This window comes from Choloepus didactylus, chromosome 24, assembly GCF_015220235.1.
Source record: "Choloepus didactylus isolate mChoDid1 chromosome 24, mChoDid1.pri, whole genome shotgun sequence".
Lineage (NCBI taxonomy): Eukaryota > Metazoa > Chordata > Mammalia > Pilosa > Megalonychidae > Choloepus > Choloepus didactylus.
In genome coordinates this window covers 5,565,499-5,584,355 of record NC_051330.1, presented here as the reverse complement: position 1 = coordinate 5,584,355, position 18,857 = coordinate 5,565,499, and the positions used below count along the sequence as shown (strand labels likewise).

General features: G+C 50.8%; 1 protein-coding gene across 2 annotated transcripts; it reads right to left on the bottom strand.

Moving 5' to 3' along the window:
- Positions 1–2,828: 2,828 nt before the first annotated feature.
- On the bottom strand, positions 2,829–14,164 carry DLL1 (delta like canonical Notch ligand 1). Of its 2 annotated transcripts, XM_037817834.1 has the most exons (13): positions 13,792–14,164; positions 13,245–13,419; positions 12,408–12,757; positions 11,842–12,159; positions 10,929–10,989; positions 10,340–10,597; positions 7,964–8,024; positions 7,274–7,404; positions 6,943–7,112; positions 6,604–6,820; positions 4,594–5,389; positions 4,327–4,444; positions 2,829–3,532 (listed from the first exon to the last, which is right to left on the bottom strand). In XM_037817834.1, the coding sequence occupies exons 3-13, from the start codon at positions 12,459–12,461 to the stop codon at positions 3,527–3,529; spliced, it is 2,190 nt and encodes a 729-aa protein (XP_037673762.1). In that variant the 5' UTR covers positions 12,462–12,757; positions 13,245–13,419; positions 13,792–14,164; the 3' UTR covers positions 2,829–3,526. The 2 variants fall into 2 exon arrangements, with proteins under 2 accessions (XP_037673762.1, XP_037673761.1); XM_037817833.1 differs by having other exon boundaries at positions 12,408–13,419.
- Positions 14,165–18,857: the final 4,693 nt, after the last annotated feature.

Below are 18,857 nucleotides of genomic sequence, written 5' to 3'. Positions count from 1 at the left end.
CTCAGAAACTTAAATCCACCAGAGTGTTCCCATACCAGACAAGTCCTAAAACCCAGAGGCAACAGCGTCTTTAAGAATAACAGTCAGTTGCAGCCCCCTTCCCCATACTGTTGACACCCCCTTTCAATATAAACAAATTCGGGTTGTCACTGCCTAGATATCCCTGAAGATGGAGGAAGAGATTAAGTGAGAGGAAGAGGTAGCAACAAACAAGATAAGATTTAACAAAGGTCTATGAATACTGAAACTTTATATAAGTATATATATATATTTAGATGCTGGGGTGTTGGAATGGCTGGAAGGAGGTAAATGACATGGTGAAACTGCAACCTACAACATTCTTTGAATTTTGGTCTAGAGCTACTTGTTGAATTGTACTTCGAAAGTCTTCACCTTTCTGTATATACCCTATATTTCATAATAAGGAAAGAACTGAAACTGAGGAACTGTAACCCACAACAATTTTTTAAATTACCTATATAACTACTTGTTGAGCTGTGCATCAAAAGTAAACAACTTCCTGTATGTATGTTACATTTTACAATAATAGAAATAGCTGAAGTTGTGGAACTGTGACCCAAGACATTCTTTGAAATTTGCTCTCTACTTGTTGAATCGTACTTTGAAAGTTATCACTGTTATGTATATATGTTAAAGTTCACAATAAAAAAATGCATTAAAAAACAGTAATATTGGAGTGGGAGAACCTAACTGAGGTTGATCATGGCCATGGGGTAACATTGTTTGTATGGTGATTTACGTGAATAACGGCTGGTATTTAAATGTCCTTGTTGAACTATATCTGCTTTTAACCAGCACACATTGGAGTACCTGAGTTCCCCACTGCAGGTGACTTAAACCCAGAAAGCTAAGGAACCGTCAGAGCTCAAATTCAATGTTAGTTTTGAAAGGCACTAAGGGCACCTCATCCAACAGAGAGGCGGGGATCCCAACGCTGCAAGTTTTAAGTCACTGGCTTGCTTCTTAAGCAAGTTACTTTGCTTGCCCCAAATGAAAGATGAAGGTATTCCTTGGTTTTACAAGAAGGTTGGGGAGGATGAAGGTGAGATTATCCTTAACTACTCAGAGGTTTTTTCATGGAATGCAGCTTCACAAGGATCCCAGCAAGTTATATTTTCTTGAGAATAGATGAGCCATATAATTTATTCTTCAAATCAGGCCACTTTTGAAAGTGAACAAGAGAGCTAGTAATAATTACTCCAGGCTCACAAGTGTAAACTGGACTTCCCTAGGCAAACCAATATATAAATAAGGTCACTCTGCTCTTTCACCAGATCACACAGATTATTGAAAGAAACATCAGAGACTTCCTCAGGTATGCTGACTGGGCTGCTACCTCCTTTAAGGGAAGCAAGGGGGACAGGGTGAAGGTAGAGGAGAGTTTGGAGGCCTATGAGTCTCTTACTCACACTTTGGCCCTGCCACCGACTTGTTTCCATGGATGAAAGTCCTTGTCTTTAAGCTGTGTTGGTCAGAGGGGTCAATACAGAGTTGGGTTGCATCTCAGAGACATGAACACCAGCTAGGATGTCTTTGGGGCCTCACATGTGATCCTCGAACCTGTTCAATCCCCATCTGATATTGAGTTTTATCAGCATCGCCTGTGCAGCACGGATGCCATCATTGTTTATATATATAAATATGGGTGCAAAAACTATGTAACACAGCCCTCGCCTCCTCTCCCCTGGAAGATCCCAGAATTCCTGACTGTACAGTAAGGACCAGTGGAATAAATTCATCGCCTGAACTGGGACAGAGGCAAAGGCTGTTCATTAACTGCCTCCCTTTCAATAACGGGGCGTAGGATGTTCTGTCCCACTGCTACTTCCTTCCCACCCCAGGAGTAAGTCGCGATTTTCCTGACATGGTCTTACAGAGCTGACAACCCACTCCAATCCTTTGGAACTACCAAGTCCCCAGTGACAGGGTCTATTAAACCCCCCTAATCTTGATGGCAATAAGAAGTTGAATTTTTAACAAACAATGATTGATGGTTAAACTGGGGACTGGAGCCAGCCTGCCTGAATTCGAATGTCAACCCCTCCACTTACTAAGTAAGTAACCCAACCACTCAATTTCCATGACTGCAGAATGGGGATGATAACAATACCCGCCTCGTGAGAGTAGCACCAGGATCAACAAGATAACACACATAACGTACTTAATCCAGCACCTGGCACATAGTAAACACACAATAAAAGAGTGCTTTTATTATTATCTGTTCCACCATGACTGTGGTTGAATTAGAAGGCAACTAACATCTTTGAATTATCTAGAAATAAACCCTCAAATAAATGTGTAAGTGCTATTCTAAGACAAAAAGACTTTGCAATAGCAATATAAAAGTGCCACGTGGGTATTTGATCCTATATAAAACTTTGTTCTAGGGCTTAGAAAAATAATAAAGCTCAATAGAAAAGTAGCCCGCTCTCTGACATTTTTCAGCACCAATAAAACATGACAGTGAGAAGAAACATGTGCCTGGTGATATTCTCAAGAAGTCAACTAGGGTTGTTTCACGGAATCAATCAACTGACAATGATTGTGCCTGATCTCATTAAATTATATTAATGGCAGCATTAGAGGGATTCTTTGAAGGAGGGGCTAGAAGAATGAGGAAAAGTTGCTTTTAATCAATCCAATGAAACCAGGCAAAGACTTTAAAAAAAAAAAAAAAAAAGCCAAGGTCATTTCTGTTTTCAAGGAATCTTATATAATGAGAAAGTGTGTGTGTGTGTGTGTGTGTGTGTGTGTGTGTGTGTGTGTGCTGAAAAGAAATGGTGAGTAAAATATACCTTCTGGTTGTCATTCATAATATTTATTTTGGAAAAATATTTTAAAAAGGAATTTCTTCATTAACAAAACAGTAAAAAACTCAAATAACATTTGCACAATATTCCATAAATACATTTATATACAAAAAAATATAGTCACATAGACCCGAAGTGCCTTTGTACATATTTACCAAAAATTTAAATTATAAAAAATGAACATCACAAAATACTCGAGCTTTACAGATATCATGAAAATATTTTTACAAATCCAAAAAATAACACACATTTTCTTTTCCACCTAGAAAAAAACACATTTTAGTATCAAAAAGGACAATAAAGGCAGTGTTTGTGTTTCTAATTCAAGAAAAGACTGGCTCATAAGAATCCAAAATATACACTTCAGGCAGTGCATGCTTCTTATGTAGTAATTAAGTCCATTCATTTAAATATATATTTTTTAAAAAGCAACTGTCCATAGTGCAATGGAAAAGTCATAAAAAGGCAGTGCAACAGGTATCCTTGAATACCAACCCAAGCCTGGTGCCGAGCTCGTTTTTGCAGTCACTTTTGCTAACTTCAGGAAGAGAACCAGCTCAGTCTGAATTTAGTTTCTCAGCAGCAGTCCATGACGGGGCCTCCCTCTCCTCTTTCAGCAGCATTCGTTGGGGCATATATCCTTGGAATTTTACTTATTTTAAGAGAAACGGGAATTTTGCCATATCGCTTCCATTTTACACCTAGAGAGGCCCACAGAACAGAGGGGAAAATAAGTCAAAAGCAGAGATTGATGGTTCTCTTCCTTCTCCTCTTTCTCCACCCCACCCCAACTTCTCTCCTGCATGTAGATCTTGAGGATACCTCCCCCTACATGGGATCTGATACCCAGGGGTGTAAATACCCCTGGCAATGTGGAATGTGACTCCCAGGGAGGAATGCAGACCCGGCATCGTGGGACGGAGAACATCTTCTTGACCAAAAGGGGGATGTGAAAGGAAATGAAATAAGCTTCAGTGGCAGAGAGATTCCAAAAGGAGCCGAGAGGTCACTCTGGTGGGCACTCTTATGCACACTTTAGACAACCCTTTTTAGGTTCTAAAGAATTGGGGTAGCTGGTGGTGGATACCTGAAACTATCAAACTACAACCCAGAACCCATGAATCTCGAAGACAGTTGTATGAAAATATAGCTTATGAGGGGTGACAATGGGATTGGGAAAGCCATGTGGACCACATTCCCCTTTGTCCAGTGTATGGATGGATGAGTAGAAAAATGGGGAGGGGAGCCCCCAGTGTTCTTTTTTACTTTAATTATTCTTTTTCATTTTAATTTTTATTCTTATTACTTTTGTGTGTGTGGTAATGAAAATGTTCAAAAATTAATTTTGGTGATAGACGCACAACTATACGGTGGTACTGTGAACAATTGATTGTACTCTTTGTATGACTGCATGGCATGTGAATACATCTCAATAAAATTGAATTATTAAAAAAAAAATGCATGAGAGAAGACCTACCCACGGGCGTTTACTGACCTCAGTTGCTATGATGCATTCGTCTTTCTCCTCTGATATGACATACACTGACTGATACTTTGTGTCTTTTGAAGTGGAATAGACAGAGTCCGGCCTTTTTCGTTCAGATGCTTCTCCACTAAATAGAAAATGAAGAACCACAGTGAACGCATGAAGATAAGAGTTTAGTTCTGCAAGAGGGAAGTGACTGCAGCTTGGGGGGACTCCCGCAGGAGTGGCCCTCAACCTCGACGGCGCCACCCCAGCCCCCCAGCCCCCCGCACGTACCCCCTGAGCGCCAAGGAGCCCTTCTCCTCCACCGCCGAGCCGTGGGGCTCATACTTGGCTTCGCCCTTGCCGTGCTCGTCCCTGACGGGCTCTTCGTTCTTGAGGTCCTGCACCAAGTTATAGTCCACGGCCGGGTAGCGCGCCTTGAAGCCGTTCTTGTCCGCGTTGTGGTCCCCGTGGAAATCCGCCTTCTTGTTGGTGTTCTTGACCTGCGTGGCCGCGATGATGCTGACCGAGATGCCCTTCTCCCGCTGGCAGTTGGCCAGGTTGTTCATGGTCTCCGTTTCCCCCCGGCCGGCGTCCGCGGGGGGCCGCCGCTTCTGCAGCCGCAGCCGGGCGCAGACCACCAGGGCGGCGCAGCCCAGCAGCACCACGAGGACCAGGACGACCCCTGCGCAGACGGCGATCCAGGGGAACGGCCCGCCCTGGCCCTCCAGGTACCGCTCAGTGAAATCCACCACCACGGGGCCCGGGGCCGGCTCCGGGAGCAGGAACTGGCAGTTGGGGCCCCCGTAGCCCCGCGCACACTCGCAGACGTAGCGGTGGTTCCTCTCGTGGCAGGTGGCGCCGTTGTGGCACGGGCCGTGCTCGCATTTGCTGACTGGGGCGCTGCAGTTCTTGCCAGTGTACCCCGGGGGGCAGGTGCAAGAGTAGTCGTTGACGCCGTCCTGGCAGGTGCCCCCGTTCACGCACGGGAGGGACGCGCAGTCGTCCACGTTGTCGTCGCAGTGTCTCCCTGAGAAGCCAGCCTGGCACTGGCACAGGTAGGAACTGCCGAGATCAACACACTGAGCCCCTGGAACACATCAGATCCATGCAATCACTCACTTCTCCAAGTACCTGCTCATTCGGCGGGCAAACCCGTCTGAAGCATCTGTCTGTCTGGCCCTGTCAGGTGTCAGGGAGACAAAGACACATGCAAGGCAGCCTTGGCTTAAGCGAGTTCACGGTTTAAAGTGACATATTCTGCTACCACCAGCATGGCTCTCTAAATTAAAAACAAGAGGAAGAGGCGATATCCACGCAGCAGTTATGTTTTGATGGGTGCTGTGCAAAATGCTTTATCTGCATTCTTGCAGTCAATTGTCATGACAGCCCAAAGGGAGCCCCTACCACAAACCCCAGTTGACAGAAGAGGAAACTGAGGCTCCAGGAGCATAACGTCCTTGCACCCCGTAACACGGTGAGGGCAAAGAATAGCAAGGGTTGAAAAAAAGAAGGAGAGGTCTTCATTCCAGAGCCAAATCTCTTAAACCTCTCAGCTCTTCTGCCTCTAAAAATAAATCATCTAATACCTCTATTGGTTCAGTGAATGGAAAAAATTAAGAGAAATAACTTGACCCCACAGGACCCATCCCTGATCTTCCAAAGAGTACACCAGAAGCAAAGTTAAGATGATTTAGTTTTCATGGAAAGGTTCCCTTTAATATTTTGTCGAATGAGCAAAGCTCCCAAAGCTGGTAGCGCCATCAGGGACCCTGTCCGCTGCCCAGGCTTTCTACCCTGGGCGTTTCTCTTGGCATTTATTTTGTTCGGCGCAGACAGTAGCAGGAGGCTCCCTGTCAACAAAGCACGTGTCCTCCCTCACTTCTCACTCACTACCACACCAGACTGCTACGTTTGGGTGACAGAACACCACAGAGCCGGGCCTCCCTCCAAAAACCAAGCAGTTCTGTTGCCATTTCAGTGTGAACTACTGAATTCTCAGGACCAGGCTAAAGCCTTGGAGACCTGCAGCATGTGGGACTGTGAACAGGTCATTTTGCCTCCCTGTGCCTTATGTTCTCCTCCAAGAACACAAGGATATATAATCCCTGCCTGCCTGTCTGGTTCCCTGGGTATTTGCAGACTCAAGGCTTAGGTTTCAATAGCGTTCTTGCCTATTCAGATAAAAAGACTCCAAAAAAGAGATGCTACTTGGTTTGAAATAAAACATACATGCTTTCAAATGCATTCTTGCATTGACTACTCAAAACCAGCTTTCCACAAAGTCTCCAAGCAGCCTCTTACCATTAGAACAGGGTGAAGAACTGCAGTAATCAATTTTCTTTTCGCAGTTAAAGCCAGAATAACCCACAGGGCAGTGACAGGTGTATCCTCCATCAGGGTTGTCCGAGCACCGGCCACCGTTGAAGCAAGGGCCATCGGCACAGGTCATGGCACTAAGCTCACAGTTTTTGCCGTAGAAGCCAGGTGGACACGTACAGGAATAGCTGTTTTCCAGGTCCTATATTTTACATTAAAGAAGAAAAAAGCTTTCTAAAGTTTGCTCCAAGAAACACACACACTCTGTTTCAAACAAGGGCTCCCCAACTTCAGCACGAGACCCCCAGGGTTTCTTTTACTTACTGTGCAGCTTCCTCCGTTCTTACAAGGGTTGGCATCGCATTCATTGATCTCTGTCTCACAGTTGGCGCCCGTATACCCAGGTCGACAAGAGCAAGTGTAGCTTCCCTGGCCGGTGTTGGTGCAAGTGGCTCCGTTCTTACAGGGCTTGTGGTGTGTGCAGTAGTTAAGATCTACGAGCAGGTAGAGGGAAATCGGGGACAGGGCAAGGGGGAGATAGGGGGTCCAACATCAAATTCAGGAAGACTTTATTTGCCCAGTGACCACAAATCAAAAGAAGTCCAGGCTGGCTCTTGAAAGAGATGCAGGCTGTTTTTCAGAACCAAGCGCTTACCCTGGTTGCAGAAGAGGCCTCCCCAGCCCTCCTGGCAATTGCACTGCCACGGCTGTTGGCAGGTGCCGTGGAGGCAGCCGGGGTAGCGGATGCACTCGTCACAGTAGCGACCCTGCCAGCCAACTCTGCACCTTAAACGTAAGAAAGCAGAAAAGGGTCAGATCCAAGCGAATGGTCATTTGATTTCTGATGACACCTTTCTCACAGGCTAGAAACCATCTCCCAGCAGTATCAACTAAAACACTGGTTCTCAAACTAGGCAGAAAACTGGAATCCCTGTGGACGCTTTAGAAAAAATATCAATACCTGGGATCTACCTCCGGAGACTCTGAATTAAGTGGTACAGGTGTGGCCTGTGTGCCAGCATTTTTAAAAAGCTCCCTGGGTGATTCTAATATGCCACAAAGTTTGAGAACCCTTAAACTAAACTCTCTCATGTTCTGTACCAACTGTTTTGTAATCCACTAGCTGTAAATTCCTATAACCAGTAAGGAGCTTAGATGAATAACAAATCTGTAGCATTATACATCTCCATATTTTTATTAAGTAGAAACGCCAGAATAACATTTCCCCGCCCCCACCCTAAGCTTACGGGGGTTTCTCAAGTGATCACCTAGAGATGCTTCACCGATATACTAGGTATAAAAGGAAAACAAGAAAGGAAAGAAAGAAAAAACTTTTCAAACTTACTTGCATTCCCCCGGCTTGTCACAGACTCCGTGCTGCTCGTCACATCCTGGCAAGCAGATTGCTGCAAGCAAAAAATAAACAAATAAAATGAAAATACTGGGTGAAAGCACCATCCCAAGTGCTCCCACGACATAATGGTGGCTTCTGCCGCTTTATGGATTGGGACAAAACTTGCCCGGCTCAATGAGCGAATCCCAGCTGGGTTAATCTGCCCAGCCTGGTAGAGTATTGATCCATCCTGCCTGGTAACGGCGCACTATGCTTAACCCGACGGACGCACACTCTCCTTAATACAGTTGCACATGGACAAAAGAGGGCTCAAAAGCACCCCCCCCAGCTCCTTTTCTTCTAAGAGAGGGTCAGAAGTCCTTTCCCCCTCCCCCCCCAACTTCCCAATTCTATGCACAAAGCTCCACCTCTTAATATCCCAGAAAGTGTGTGTGTAGATAAGAGCGGACAGCTGGTATGTAGGGTGCCAGGGCAAGACAGCTGCTCTATTGTCTGTCCTCTCCCAGCAGCTGCCCCGGCAACAATGCCGGCCTCCCCCCGAGTGCCCCCCCATACACACACCCCCACCCCCCTTACATACATCCCCAGCATGTACACACAGACACACACATCCTCTCGCCAATGAGAGCCCCGGGGCCTCCCCGCAGCCTATCCCCGGAGAGATCTAATCCATGGCACGCGCGAGGTGGGGGGCGGGGAGAGTCTTAAGTATTTGAATAAGAAGAAAAAAGTTGAAGTTTATGGCTACCCTATGGAGAAGCCGGGGTGGGAGGCAGCAGATAACAGCAAGAGGCACCCAGAAGGGGTCAGGGAAGGGAGAGGCTGAGCTGGTTTACTTCGCCTGGTTATGAAACTCATTAAGCAAGCAGCTCCCCAAGTTTTTTCATACAACAAAGCCAGCTCAGGACAATGCGGAGCTTAAAAAGTGGGCTGTGTGGAGTCTCTAATAAGACCTTCTCCCGGCCTGAGGCGCTGGGAAGCTCAATAGCCAGGCAGAAGGCACTGGCCAAGTTTAAAGACCCACCTCCCTCCTCAGCCCCAGGCCCAAAGCAAATCTGAGAAGCTTCACCTCCCCGGGCCAGAGGAGGCAAAAAATAAACAAATACAATAAAAATACGGGGTGAAAGCACCATCCCAAGTGCTCCCACAACATAATGGTGGCTTTTGCCGCTTTATGGATTGGGACAAAACTTGCCATCCAAAAAATCCATGAAAGTGCCATCTGCTACCCACTGGGAAAGAGGTGCCCCGGGAACGCAGGGTGGCAGTGGGGCTCCGAGGCCCAGTAAGCTGAAGGGCCAGCACCCCACCACACCCCCAGGCCCTGGCAACTTGGGGTCCTGCATCCTGCCCACCCTGCAGGCCCAGAAGAGTTGTGAAGCTGCAAGTGACATTTCAGTAGCCAATGGTCTGGCAGGTAAAGCCTCGTTTCACTCTTGTAGCCCCAGGATATTTCTTTTTCATGCACTGTTATATGAGCACACAAACAAGCAAAAGGGCACACAGTACCCAAGACGGGGCATGCATTTATGTGGTGTGTTTGTAGTATGCACTTTTACGCCACCATCCACACAGGCCTCTACAGGAGTGTACTGGGAGACCCGTGTCTCAACCCACATGCTGTTTGTATGTACACAGACTGCACGAAGAAAAATGTCCTTTTTGGGTAGATGCCACCATCTCTGGTGGCTCTGTCTCCGTGTTTGCATACACAGAGGGGAACAGAGACAGACCCCTGGGGTGCCTACAGAATAAAGTGTGGCTATGCCATGGAATATTTGGAAATATGGCTCCATGGAGAGATCACAAGCACACCAACTCCAGAGAGAAAAATGAAGCATTTCCACATGAGATGCTGTCCCAGCAAGGAGAACTTTGTTTTAAAACATTCCACCTACACACACACACACACACACACACACACACACACACACACACACACACTCTTTCTGTCTCTGTCCCCGCCCACACTTCCCTCCATGCCTCCCCTAATATACACACCCTGGGAGTGTACAGGCTGATTTCCTGACCTCTGGCCGAGTTCCTAAAATCCTCCCTGATTAAGAAAGGCAGCTTCCTATGGTGGATAAACACTGCCTGGGAAGTCAGAACATCTGAGTTCCAGCCCCCAATCCGGCTCCTTGCTAGCTGTGAGACCCTAGCCAATCGCTTCTGCTGCCCTGGCCTCAGTTTCCCCTCACCTCTGCAGGGAGATGACCAGGACATTGCCAAGGCACCCTCTTGGGCTAAAACCCCATCATCTTCGCTGCTTATGAAACGCCCCCGGGGGCACAGTCCCACTGTCAGCGGGGGGAAAGGGGGCTAACCTGGGGGAGCGCGGTGGGGGGCACGTGGGGGGCGACTCACGTTCCGTGCAGTACTGGCCTTTCCAGCCCGGGTTGCAGACCTTCTCCCCTCTGTCCCCACAGGTGAAGTGGCCGAACGCATCGTCTCGGGGGCGGCAGAAGACGGAGCAGCCCTCCCCGTAGTAGTGCTCGTCGCACACGAAGCGGTAGGAGTACTTAAGGTCGGTGCGGCCGCTGCTGTGCAAGTCCTGCGACCACTCCTCGCCCACCGTCAGGCGCCTCTGCGTGGCCAGGCGGCTGAGGAGCCGCTCGGGGTTCTCTGCGGGGAGAGGGAGCTGGCTGAGCGCGCGGGCGCTGGCGCCCGGGGGGATCCGAGGGGACGCCAGCGCCCGGGGGGGATCAGAGGGGACGCCAGCGACGGGGGGGATCCGAGGGGACGCCAGCGCCCGGGGGGGATCAGAGGGGACGCCAGCGTCGGGGGGGATCCGAGGGGACGCCAGCGCCCGGGGGGATCCGAGGGCGGGAGACCGCAGGCGGGGCAGGAAGGCGGACCCTCCCCCTTGACCGTCCTCGGGAGATGGAGGGATTTGTGGGGAAACGGGTGGTGGCACCGTGTGGGAATTCTCTCGGCTCTGTTTGTGTCTGTTTACCTGTTGTGAGGTCATCAGGAGAATCTGTGTGCAGGGCCTCAATGATGAGAGAGAAGGTGCCCTGGAACACAAATCAGGAATATCAAATTAAAAAAAAAAAAAAAAAAATCAAAGTCATGGGAGATAAGGGACCCCAGAGTGTGTTGTGTCCTCGGGAGGGTCTCTCTCTGTATCTTTTGCCTGTTTTCACTTTCCTTAAGGAAATGGAAGAACTTTTTAAAGGGTGGTTTCCTGGCATGTTTTTTCAGCCTGTTGGTACAGGATATTATGTTTAAAAAAAAAAAAAAAAAAGATTGCAAGAGCAGGAGGGGGGTGGGGTGGGTGGATGAGATTGAAGGGCAGTTGTCATCAGTCTTCCGGGTATGAAACCACAGAGAAGCGGGGGGAGGGCTGCTGAGGCCGCTTCTGGGGCTGTCACGCTGTGCGGGTAATTCTACAACCAGCCCCGTCGGAGGAGCAGGGGGGCGGGAGGGGGGGCGGGGAGTTAAAACTTTCCCACGTGAAGGATCTCATTGATTTGGGAGCCGGGTATAATAAGACCGGATGCGGAAACGTCTCGGGTTTGAAAATGATTCAGGTCCTCGGCCTGTCCACTTCACCCCATTCCAGCCCCCCACCCCCACCCCACCGCACCCCTTCTTGCCTTCGGACGTATGGTTCCAAGGGTCGAGAAAATTCCCCCGGCGGCGAGTCTCTCCCTCCGGCCCGCTGCTGGGCAGACAGCGGCGCCCACTCGTCCATCCCCGGCGGCTCCCCACCCCTCGGGGCTCCCACCCCCCGCCCTGCGCGACGCAATGGTGACAAGCAGGGGCTCGTTCTGCCCTGGCCCGGGTCCCAACCCCCTGCCATTTCGGCCGCAGCCGCCAGGGCCCAGCCCGAGGGGTTTGCAGCGACAGGCGGGCCCGGTACTCACCGGCCAGGTGAAGCCGAAGGGGAAGCGGATGGGGTTGCTGAAGGCGCGGTCGCCGCTGCCCGCGCCGTCGGGCAGGCTGAAGGAATTGACGCCCAGCACCGGCGTGACGGCGCTGCCGTAGGTGCAGGGCGGCTCGGGGGACACGCTGGCCTGGTAGTGCTTGAGGCACACGCGGAAGAAGGTCTTGCAGTCGCACTGCAGCAGCCCCGACCCCGCGCTGGCGCCCGCGCCCCCCCGGCAGCAGTTGCGGTTCCCCAGCAGCCCCTTCTTGTTGACAAACTCCTGCAGCTTCAGCTCGAACACCCCCGAACCCCAGACCTGCGAGGAGGAGGGAAGGGGCCCTGAGGACGCGAGCTGGGCCCTCGGGGTCCGGGGCAGCCGGCGGGGCGCGGCGGAGAGGGGCGCGCCACTGCGCCCCCGGCCTCCCCGGGGAGCCGGGCTGGGGGAAGGCGCCCGCCGCGGGGCCCGGCCCGCGCTCGCTTTCGGATCAACAGTTGGCAGGACTCGCCCCGCTCCCCGCCGCCCGCCCCTCCGCGTCTGCGGGCGCCGTCCCGGGGGTCCCCTACCTGCCACAGCAGGGCCGAGATGATGGCCAGGGTCAGCAGACGCAGGCGGCCCATGGTGGACGCGCCGGACGCGCTGGCTTTTCTGCTTCCTTCTGCCTCCCCCCGCTCCCTTTCTTTCTTTCTTTTTTTTTTTTTCCTCTTCTTAAAACGGTAGGGAATGAAAGGAGGATAAATGAAATTCAAGCCTGGACAGAGAAAAAGAGAATATTCTGCCCCGGGCTGGGAATAATTCGGATTTGTTTTGCTTTTTTCTTGTGCTTTCAAGAGTCCGTTTCTGCCTCTTTCTCTCCCTCTCCTGCCGGAGTGCTGCGGTCGCTGTAGATACGCCCTTTCGGGAACTGACAGCAGCGCTGGTGGAAGGAAAAGGAAAAAGGCTTGTTTTAAGAGATGAATATTCGCAGCAGCAACTTTCGATTTTCCTCCTTTTTCTTCCAATCCACGGGTAGGTGAGGGTCGTCTCTTCCGGGTTTTGTCTTAAGCTTCTCCAGAGGGAGGGGGATAAAAAGCGAGGGAGAGAGAAAGCGTCCGGAGAGCGAGCTTAATTCCCAAGAGAACTGCAGAGCCTTCCTCCCAAGGCAGATTACAAAGCAGCGATCTGGAAATCCCTATGGGCGAGGTGATAATCCCCGGTGGCTGCGGGAGAGCGGGCGCGGGGGGACCGTCGGTGGCGGACTGCCGTGTGGGGTGTGCGGGCAAGGGGGACGCGGCGCGGTCGCCCTTGCGGATCGCGAGCCGGAGGTGTCACTCGGCAGCGGTGAGTCTCTCCCGTGCCCCCGGCAAGCTACGCGCGTTTTTAAGGAATCCAGCCAACCACATCGAAATAAAAAAGACACACACAAAATCGGAGAGTGGTTCGGTGTCGTGGAGAGGAAATCTCGGCGCCTGCTGGCTGCCGCCGTCCTTTCTTGTGCGTGATCTTTGCTCTCTGCTTGTCTGGGTCTCTCTCCGAGAGGAAAGCGCTGAGGATCTGACTCTTGCCCGGCGCCTGCCGCGCTTATATTCCGCCGGCCGCCTGCATAGTTAATGAGATGCAAATGAGCAGCCCCCCAATCTGGCGAGAGCTGTCACAAAGGAGCCACTTTTCCAAACCCTCCTCTCAATGGATCGCCAAATGGTCAGTGAGCTGTAAAATGTGCAATCCTCCTCCCTGCTCCCCCACCCCCTGGCCCTCCACCTTCCCCACCTCCACCAACCCCCCTCCCCGCCTTCCTCTGCTCGCAGCACAAAATGCGGATCATTTACATTCCTGCAAAATTTTCACCGCAAGAACCCCCCATTCTGCTCCAGGGAGCTGGTAACACAGCCCCCAGCACCCAACCCGTACCCCTTCCCCTCGTCCCCTCTCCGCGCTCCCTCCCCGGGCAGCAAAGCCACGGAAACCTACAAGGAAGCGCGGGGGGAGCTGCGCGCTACTCCTCCTCCCCAGCCGAGAAACCGCGAGCAACTTCTGCGCCGCGGGCATGGCTCCGGAGGTCCTCCGTGGCCGCGGCGCTGGCCCGCCCCGGGGGGGACTCGGGCAGCTCGCGCCCCGCACAGGATGCCTGGAGCTCAGGGCAGGCGGAACGGTGGGGTGCGGGGAGCAACCTCCAGGGGCTCCCCCCGAAGTCTCCGTGGAGCCGCGCCCCTTCTCCCGGGGTAGCCTCTTCCTCGGGAGGTGTCGCCAGTTGGCGCGGGAGGGGGCGAGCGAGGGTTCGAGAGGTACAGAAGTGGGAGAGGTGGGCCGAAGTGCGGCAAGGAGCGAAGCGTAGTTTCTGGAAGTTTGGGAAGGGCTGACACGGACACACCTCCCAGCCGGGAAGGGCGCCGCCGCGTCGCCGAGCGCAGAGCCGGCGCGTGGGGAAGGGGCGGGCGCGAGCGCGGCGCCCCTGGCGTCCCCCGGCGCGCCAGCGCCTGTCCCCGGCCGCCTCGGGAGGGAGCACCGGGCCGCGCGTCTCCCCGAGAGCCGGGCGAGCCTGACGCTTTAAAGGACAGCCCCCCACCCTCCCCGGCACACCCTCCCTGGCGTGATCCTCAGCCACAACCATCTTCCCTTGTGTCTCGGGCTCCCTCTCTCCTGGGTGTTTTCCCCCCTTCGCCTCCCTCGGCTTGGTAAAAAGTGAGTTTGGTGTGTGTCATTCGCGTGGCTGTCATTAAGGCAGTTTGTTATTGTGCGAGGGCTGAATCAGTTGGCTCTTTGTGCGCTCAGCTGTATGGTAATGCAGACAACACCTGCTCCCTGCACAATGGGCGGGGAGAAAGCTCCCCTCCGCGCACGCCGCGGCCTCTGCAGCAACGTCCGGCGCTTGTTTTAAAGAGATCCCTTCCAGCCCCCAGCCTCACCCTCCAAATAATAATAATAATAATAATAACAAACCCACAACCTTTACATAACCGTCACCTTATTATTTTTTTTACAGGTCCTTCCGACACTAGAACTTTTGTTTTGATGTTTTTAAAAGGGAAATGAGTTTATTGGGAGGGCCGAGAACACACAGATCACACAATGGATTACCTAAATTGCTGTCCTCCTTAGAAGATGGAGATGGGAGAAGGAAAGTGAGGGCGTAGACTCCTGACTCTAGCCTCTAGCTTTGTGCTGGGTGTGGACTTCCAGGGCTCGTTCCGGTTCCTAGCCGCCTCCTGCTTCAATCCCCACCCCTACCCCGCCCCACCCCCTGTTCTATCCGGCTCCCAACACCTAAGGGCAGCGTCATTAGGATGCAAGGTGTGAGTGTCGGAGTAAATGTCACTTTAATTGTAACAGATCATTTCAGCCCAGATCAAGCCGCGAGCGGGGTTGGCCACGATAGCGTCACTGTAGTGCGTGCCATACTACGCGCCCTATTACAACCGTTTATTCCTAGGGTTGTGCATCTTTATGCAAACTGTGACTTTCACTGAAGCAGATGTCTTGATTACAGATTATCATCCAATACACAGAAAGAGGAGAAATCCTCTAACACTTGAAGCAAAAAAAAAAAAAAAAAACAACCAAAATCATTGATGAGGTAATCCATGGCAGCCCCTGGTGGCCACTGGGCAGCTGGATCCCAATACTGTGGCTCTTCTTCGGGCCACCCAGATGGTTGCCTGCTGCCGTGGTCCCCAAATACCTGCAAAGTTTCAACAGGATCAAAAGAGGTGCAAACTTCGGGGTCTCCACCTCTACCTCCTGGGGAAGTCAAGAGTTAACCCAAAGTAAGGTGAATAGAATGGGAAAGGTAAGCTTGACATCCCCCAAGGAACTCCATACAGTTTGGTTCGGAACAAATGGAGGTTTCAAGAGATGCTGCCCCCTTGGTGCCTCCGATAATGACAGCCTGGCTGCCCTTTGCTCTGTAAGGACTTGCAACACCACCACCGGGCTGGGGCCAGCACGAATCGTAATTTACTCTTGCCACCTAGTGTCAGCATCCTTTTTCACTAGGTCGCTGTTTCCTCTGAAAGCTAATTTCTGAGAACTCTGTTCCCTATTGCATGGAAGTCATTCCATGTGTCTTTGTATGGGGGTGGGCGGTGTATGTTTTTTCGGGGGGGGGGGGGTAGATAGGTGAGAGGGTCCAGGAACAGAGGAGCTGGAAAAGAAAAAAGGAAAGGAATGGAAGGTCAAAATCCTCTCTGCCAGCGAGACTGCATAGATTTCAGTAATAAATGAAATATCAGGAATCTTTTAACTGGAAAATGGAAGTGAGAAACAGGTTCATTGAAATGCCTGTTTAGAAAACTGGAAATAAAAAGTTCCACGTGCAAGGGCTTAAACCTTTGGAGAGAGAGAGAGGAAAAAAAAAAAAAAACAAAACAAAACTTGCCCCAAATCTTTAACAAACCCCCCTCAGTATCAAGTATTTGTTAAATTGACATGGCACAGATTTCTCGATTACAGCGGCAAAGCGGAACTGAAAGGCATCGTAAAATCCATCAGAATCCATCCCAAAGCGTTCATTATTTTCCAACTTAATTTATGCCATGGGATTCTGTATTGAGGAAATCAAGCAGAAAGACCTTTTCTTCCCCTCTCCCCCTTCTCTTTCTCCTCCTCCTCCTTCTCCACCTCCTCTCTTCTCTCCCTCTCTCTCTCTCTCTCTCTTCCCCCCCTCCCTCCCCAAGTCTGTTCCTCTCCCCCTCTTTCTTTCAAAAGCTGAGCTAACGGGGAGACTGTTTAACTTCAATGTTTCTATAGGAGCCTGTTGTAGTTTAACTCCTGAGCACCAGTAGCTGGGATGAACAAAGGAGAGACTCGAGGCCCAACTATTCATCCTTTCTTTGCACTTTAATTTTCATTGATTGGGAAGACAAGGGGAGCCCTTAGGGATTCGAGCTGAAGGGGGATGACACGCCTTTAGACGCCATCAGCCCCCTAGCCAGCCATCTGCTCCGAACCAAATGGCGTTTTTTCACTCCCTAACTGCATGTCTCTATACTACCGCAACCGAGCCCTCCAAACCCCCGCAATGCAGGAAGAAGCTTAAGTTAGAGTCTGTTAAACAGACTTGCCTTGGTGTTGGCCCTAGCAGCCAGATTCCCTCCTCCCCACACACCATAAATCCTCACCTTGCTCATTAGGAAAAAACAGGAAACTTTCTTTTAAATACTTTTTGATGTCTCAGCAAATTTACTGTACAAAGTCAGGCTCATTAGGGTTTAGAAGGCCCCCAATACATTAGACACAAGAATAGAGGAGAAATTTGCTGCTTGGTGGTGGTGTTTTCTTTTTTGCCAGGCATACACAGTCAACAGCCTGAATAAGCCCGGTGGTTAGGGTATCCATGGGTTGTGTGATAATCAGAGCCCTCACCACAACAGCTAATGCCTCTGTCTGACCACTCGAGTTGTTTGCTGGTGACCTGATCATTTTCTCCACCATTTTATTAGGCCTCCTGGGAATGAAGGCTGGGCCCAGAGCCATCATCATTTTATCAGATTAAATTTCCCCACCCTCAACAGTATGTTTGACCTGACACTGTGGTCATCCAATCCTACTTCATCCAAAGAACGGTTCTGTTCTCAAGGTGTGTGTGTGTGTGTGTGTGTGTGTGTGTGTGTGGTTGTGTGGTTGTGTGTGTGGTGTGGGGGAGGCGGGATCTAGGCAGATTGCAATAAACAATGCCCTGGAATAGGCTTTAGACTCCAAGCCAGCCACAGGTTCAGTTTTCTATGTAAACAAGTCTGGAGTCTTGAGTGGGGTTTTGTGTTTTCTCAGGCCAACTGAATACTGTATACCCTACAGAGAGGTTCTCTTATTCCTCAGAAGAATTAGGGTCCTTGTTCAGAACAACAAAATAAAAAACTTCCAGGCAGCAAATCTGGTGTTGATCAAACATGCCAGCTAACTTGAAAAAAAAGGGGGGTGGGGGACCTTAAAGCATGTTTATTAATTAGTATTAGTATCACATCTCCCACCAACTTACCCTTCTGTCCAGTCTTCATTAGTCACAGTTTGGAATTCTTAAAGCAGAGAAATAGAGCTGCTTGATGTGACTATTGGAAGCTCTTATGGCTATCGATGGATAAAACCTATATATGTGTGGTGTAGCTATTAGGATACTTCTACAGGTATTTCTTAAGGCTATCTTTGGAGCACTGAACTCCGAGACATATGAACATAGAACTTATTTACCTTCCTGCCCTCTTCCCCCTCCACCCAACACACTTTTTGACCGTCTCCATTAACAAGCCACATTGACCCCAATGGATATCGCAAATATGTTTACACTCTATCGCAATGCGATCTAGATCCTCTCTAGTGGAAGGTCTCACATAAGACGTCTATTCATCAGCTACCCGGAAAAGGAGGGGAGGGGGGTGGAATTATATTTAGACACTCGAGGCTTCCGCTTTGTAGGGGTCAGTAGGAAAAGAGTATAAACACAGTAACAACCACCCAGCGAGGCTCCACGGAGCCTATTCTTCTGCCGGTCCCTTGGCGGCGAGGCTTTCAAAGGCGCCATGTGCGCACGTGTTGGATGGCAACCAGCGATGGCCCACAGACGCCCACCAGACCCCATCCCATGGTGCCTGACAGGTTTGCTGCGGGGCTAGGGGGAGCAGGGGTGGGGGTGGGGGTGGTGTAGAGGGGGGGGCAGGAAGTCGGAGGCCCAGGGAAAGACGGAATCACGCCTTACAGATTCTCCCAAACCTTTCCCTTCTCACCGCAGACCGGGCCGCCGGGAGATTCAGTGAGTGGCAAGGTCATCGCTAACTTCGCCCGTGGGGCAGGATCACCGGCGTGTAGCATAATCCTTTTTTTTTTTTTTTTTTATTTTTAATGGGGCAGGCGGCCCTGGCGAGAAAAGCAAAGAATGCTCCAATCCCACGTAGCTGATTTTGTATCATTTTGTTTTGTTGCGGCGGTGGGGGTGGAGAGGGGGACGACGGGGATCTGAGTAACAGCACCGTGCATTTTTTTTGTGCGTGGAGCCCTTGCGGCGTGGAGGCTGCAGGTTTGCCGAAAGTTGCAAAGGCATGTGCTGA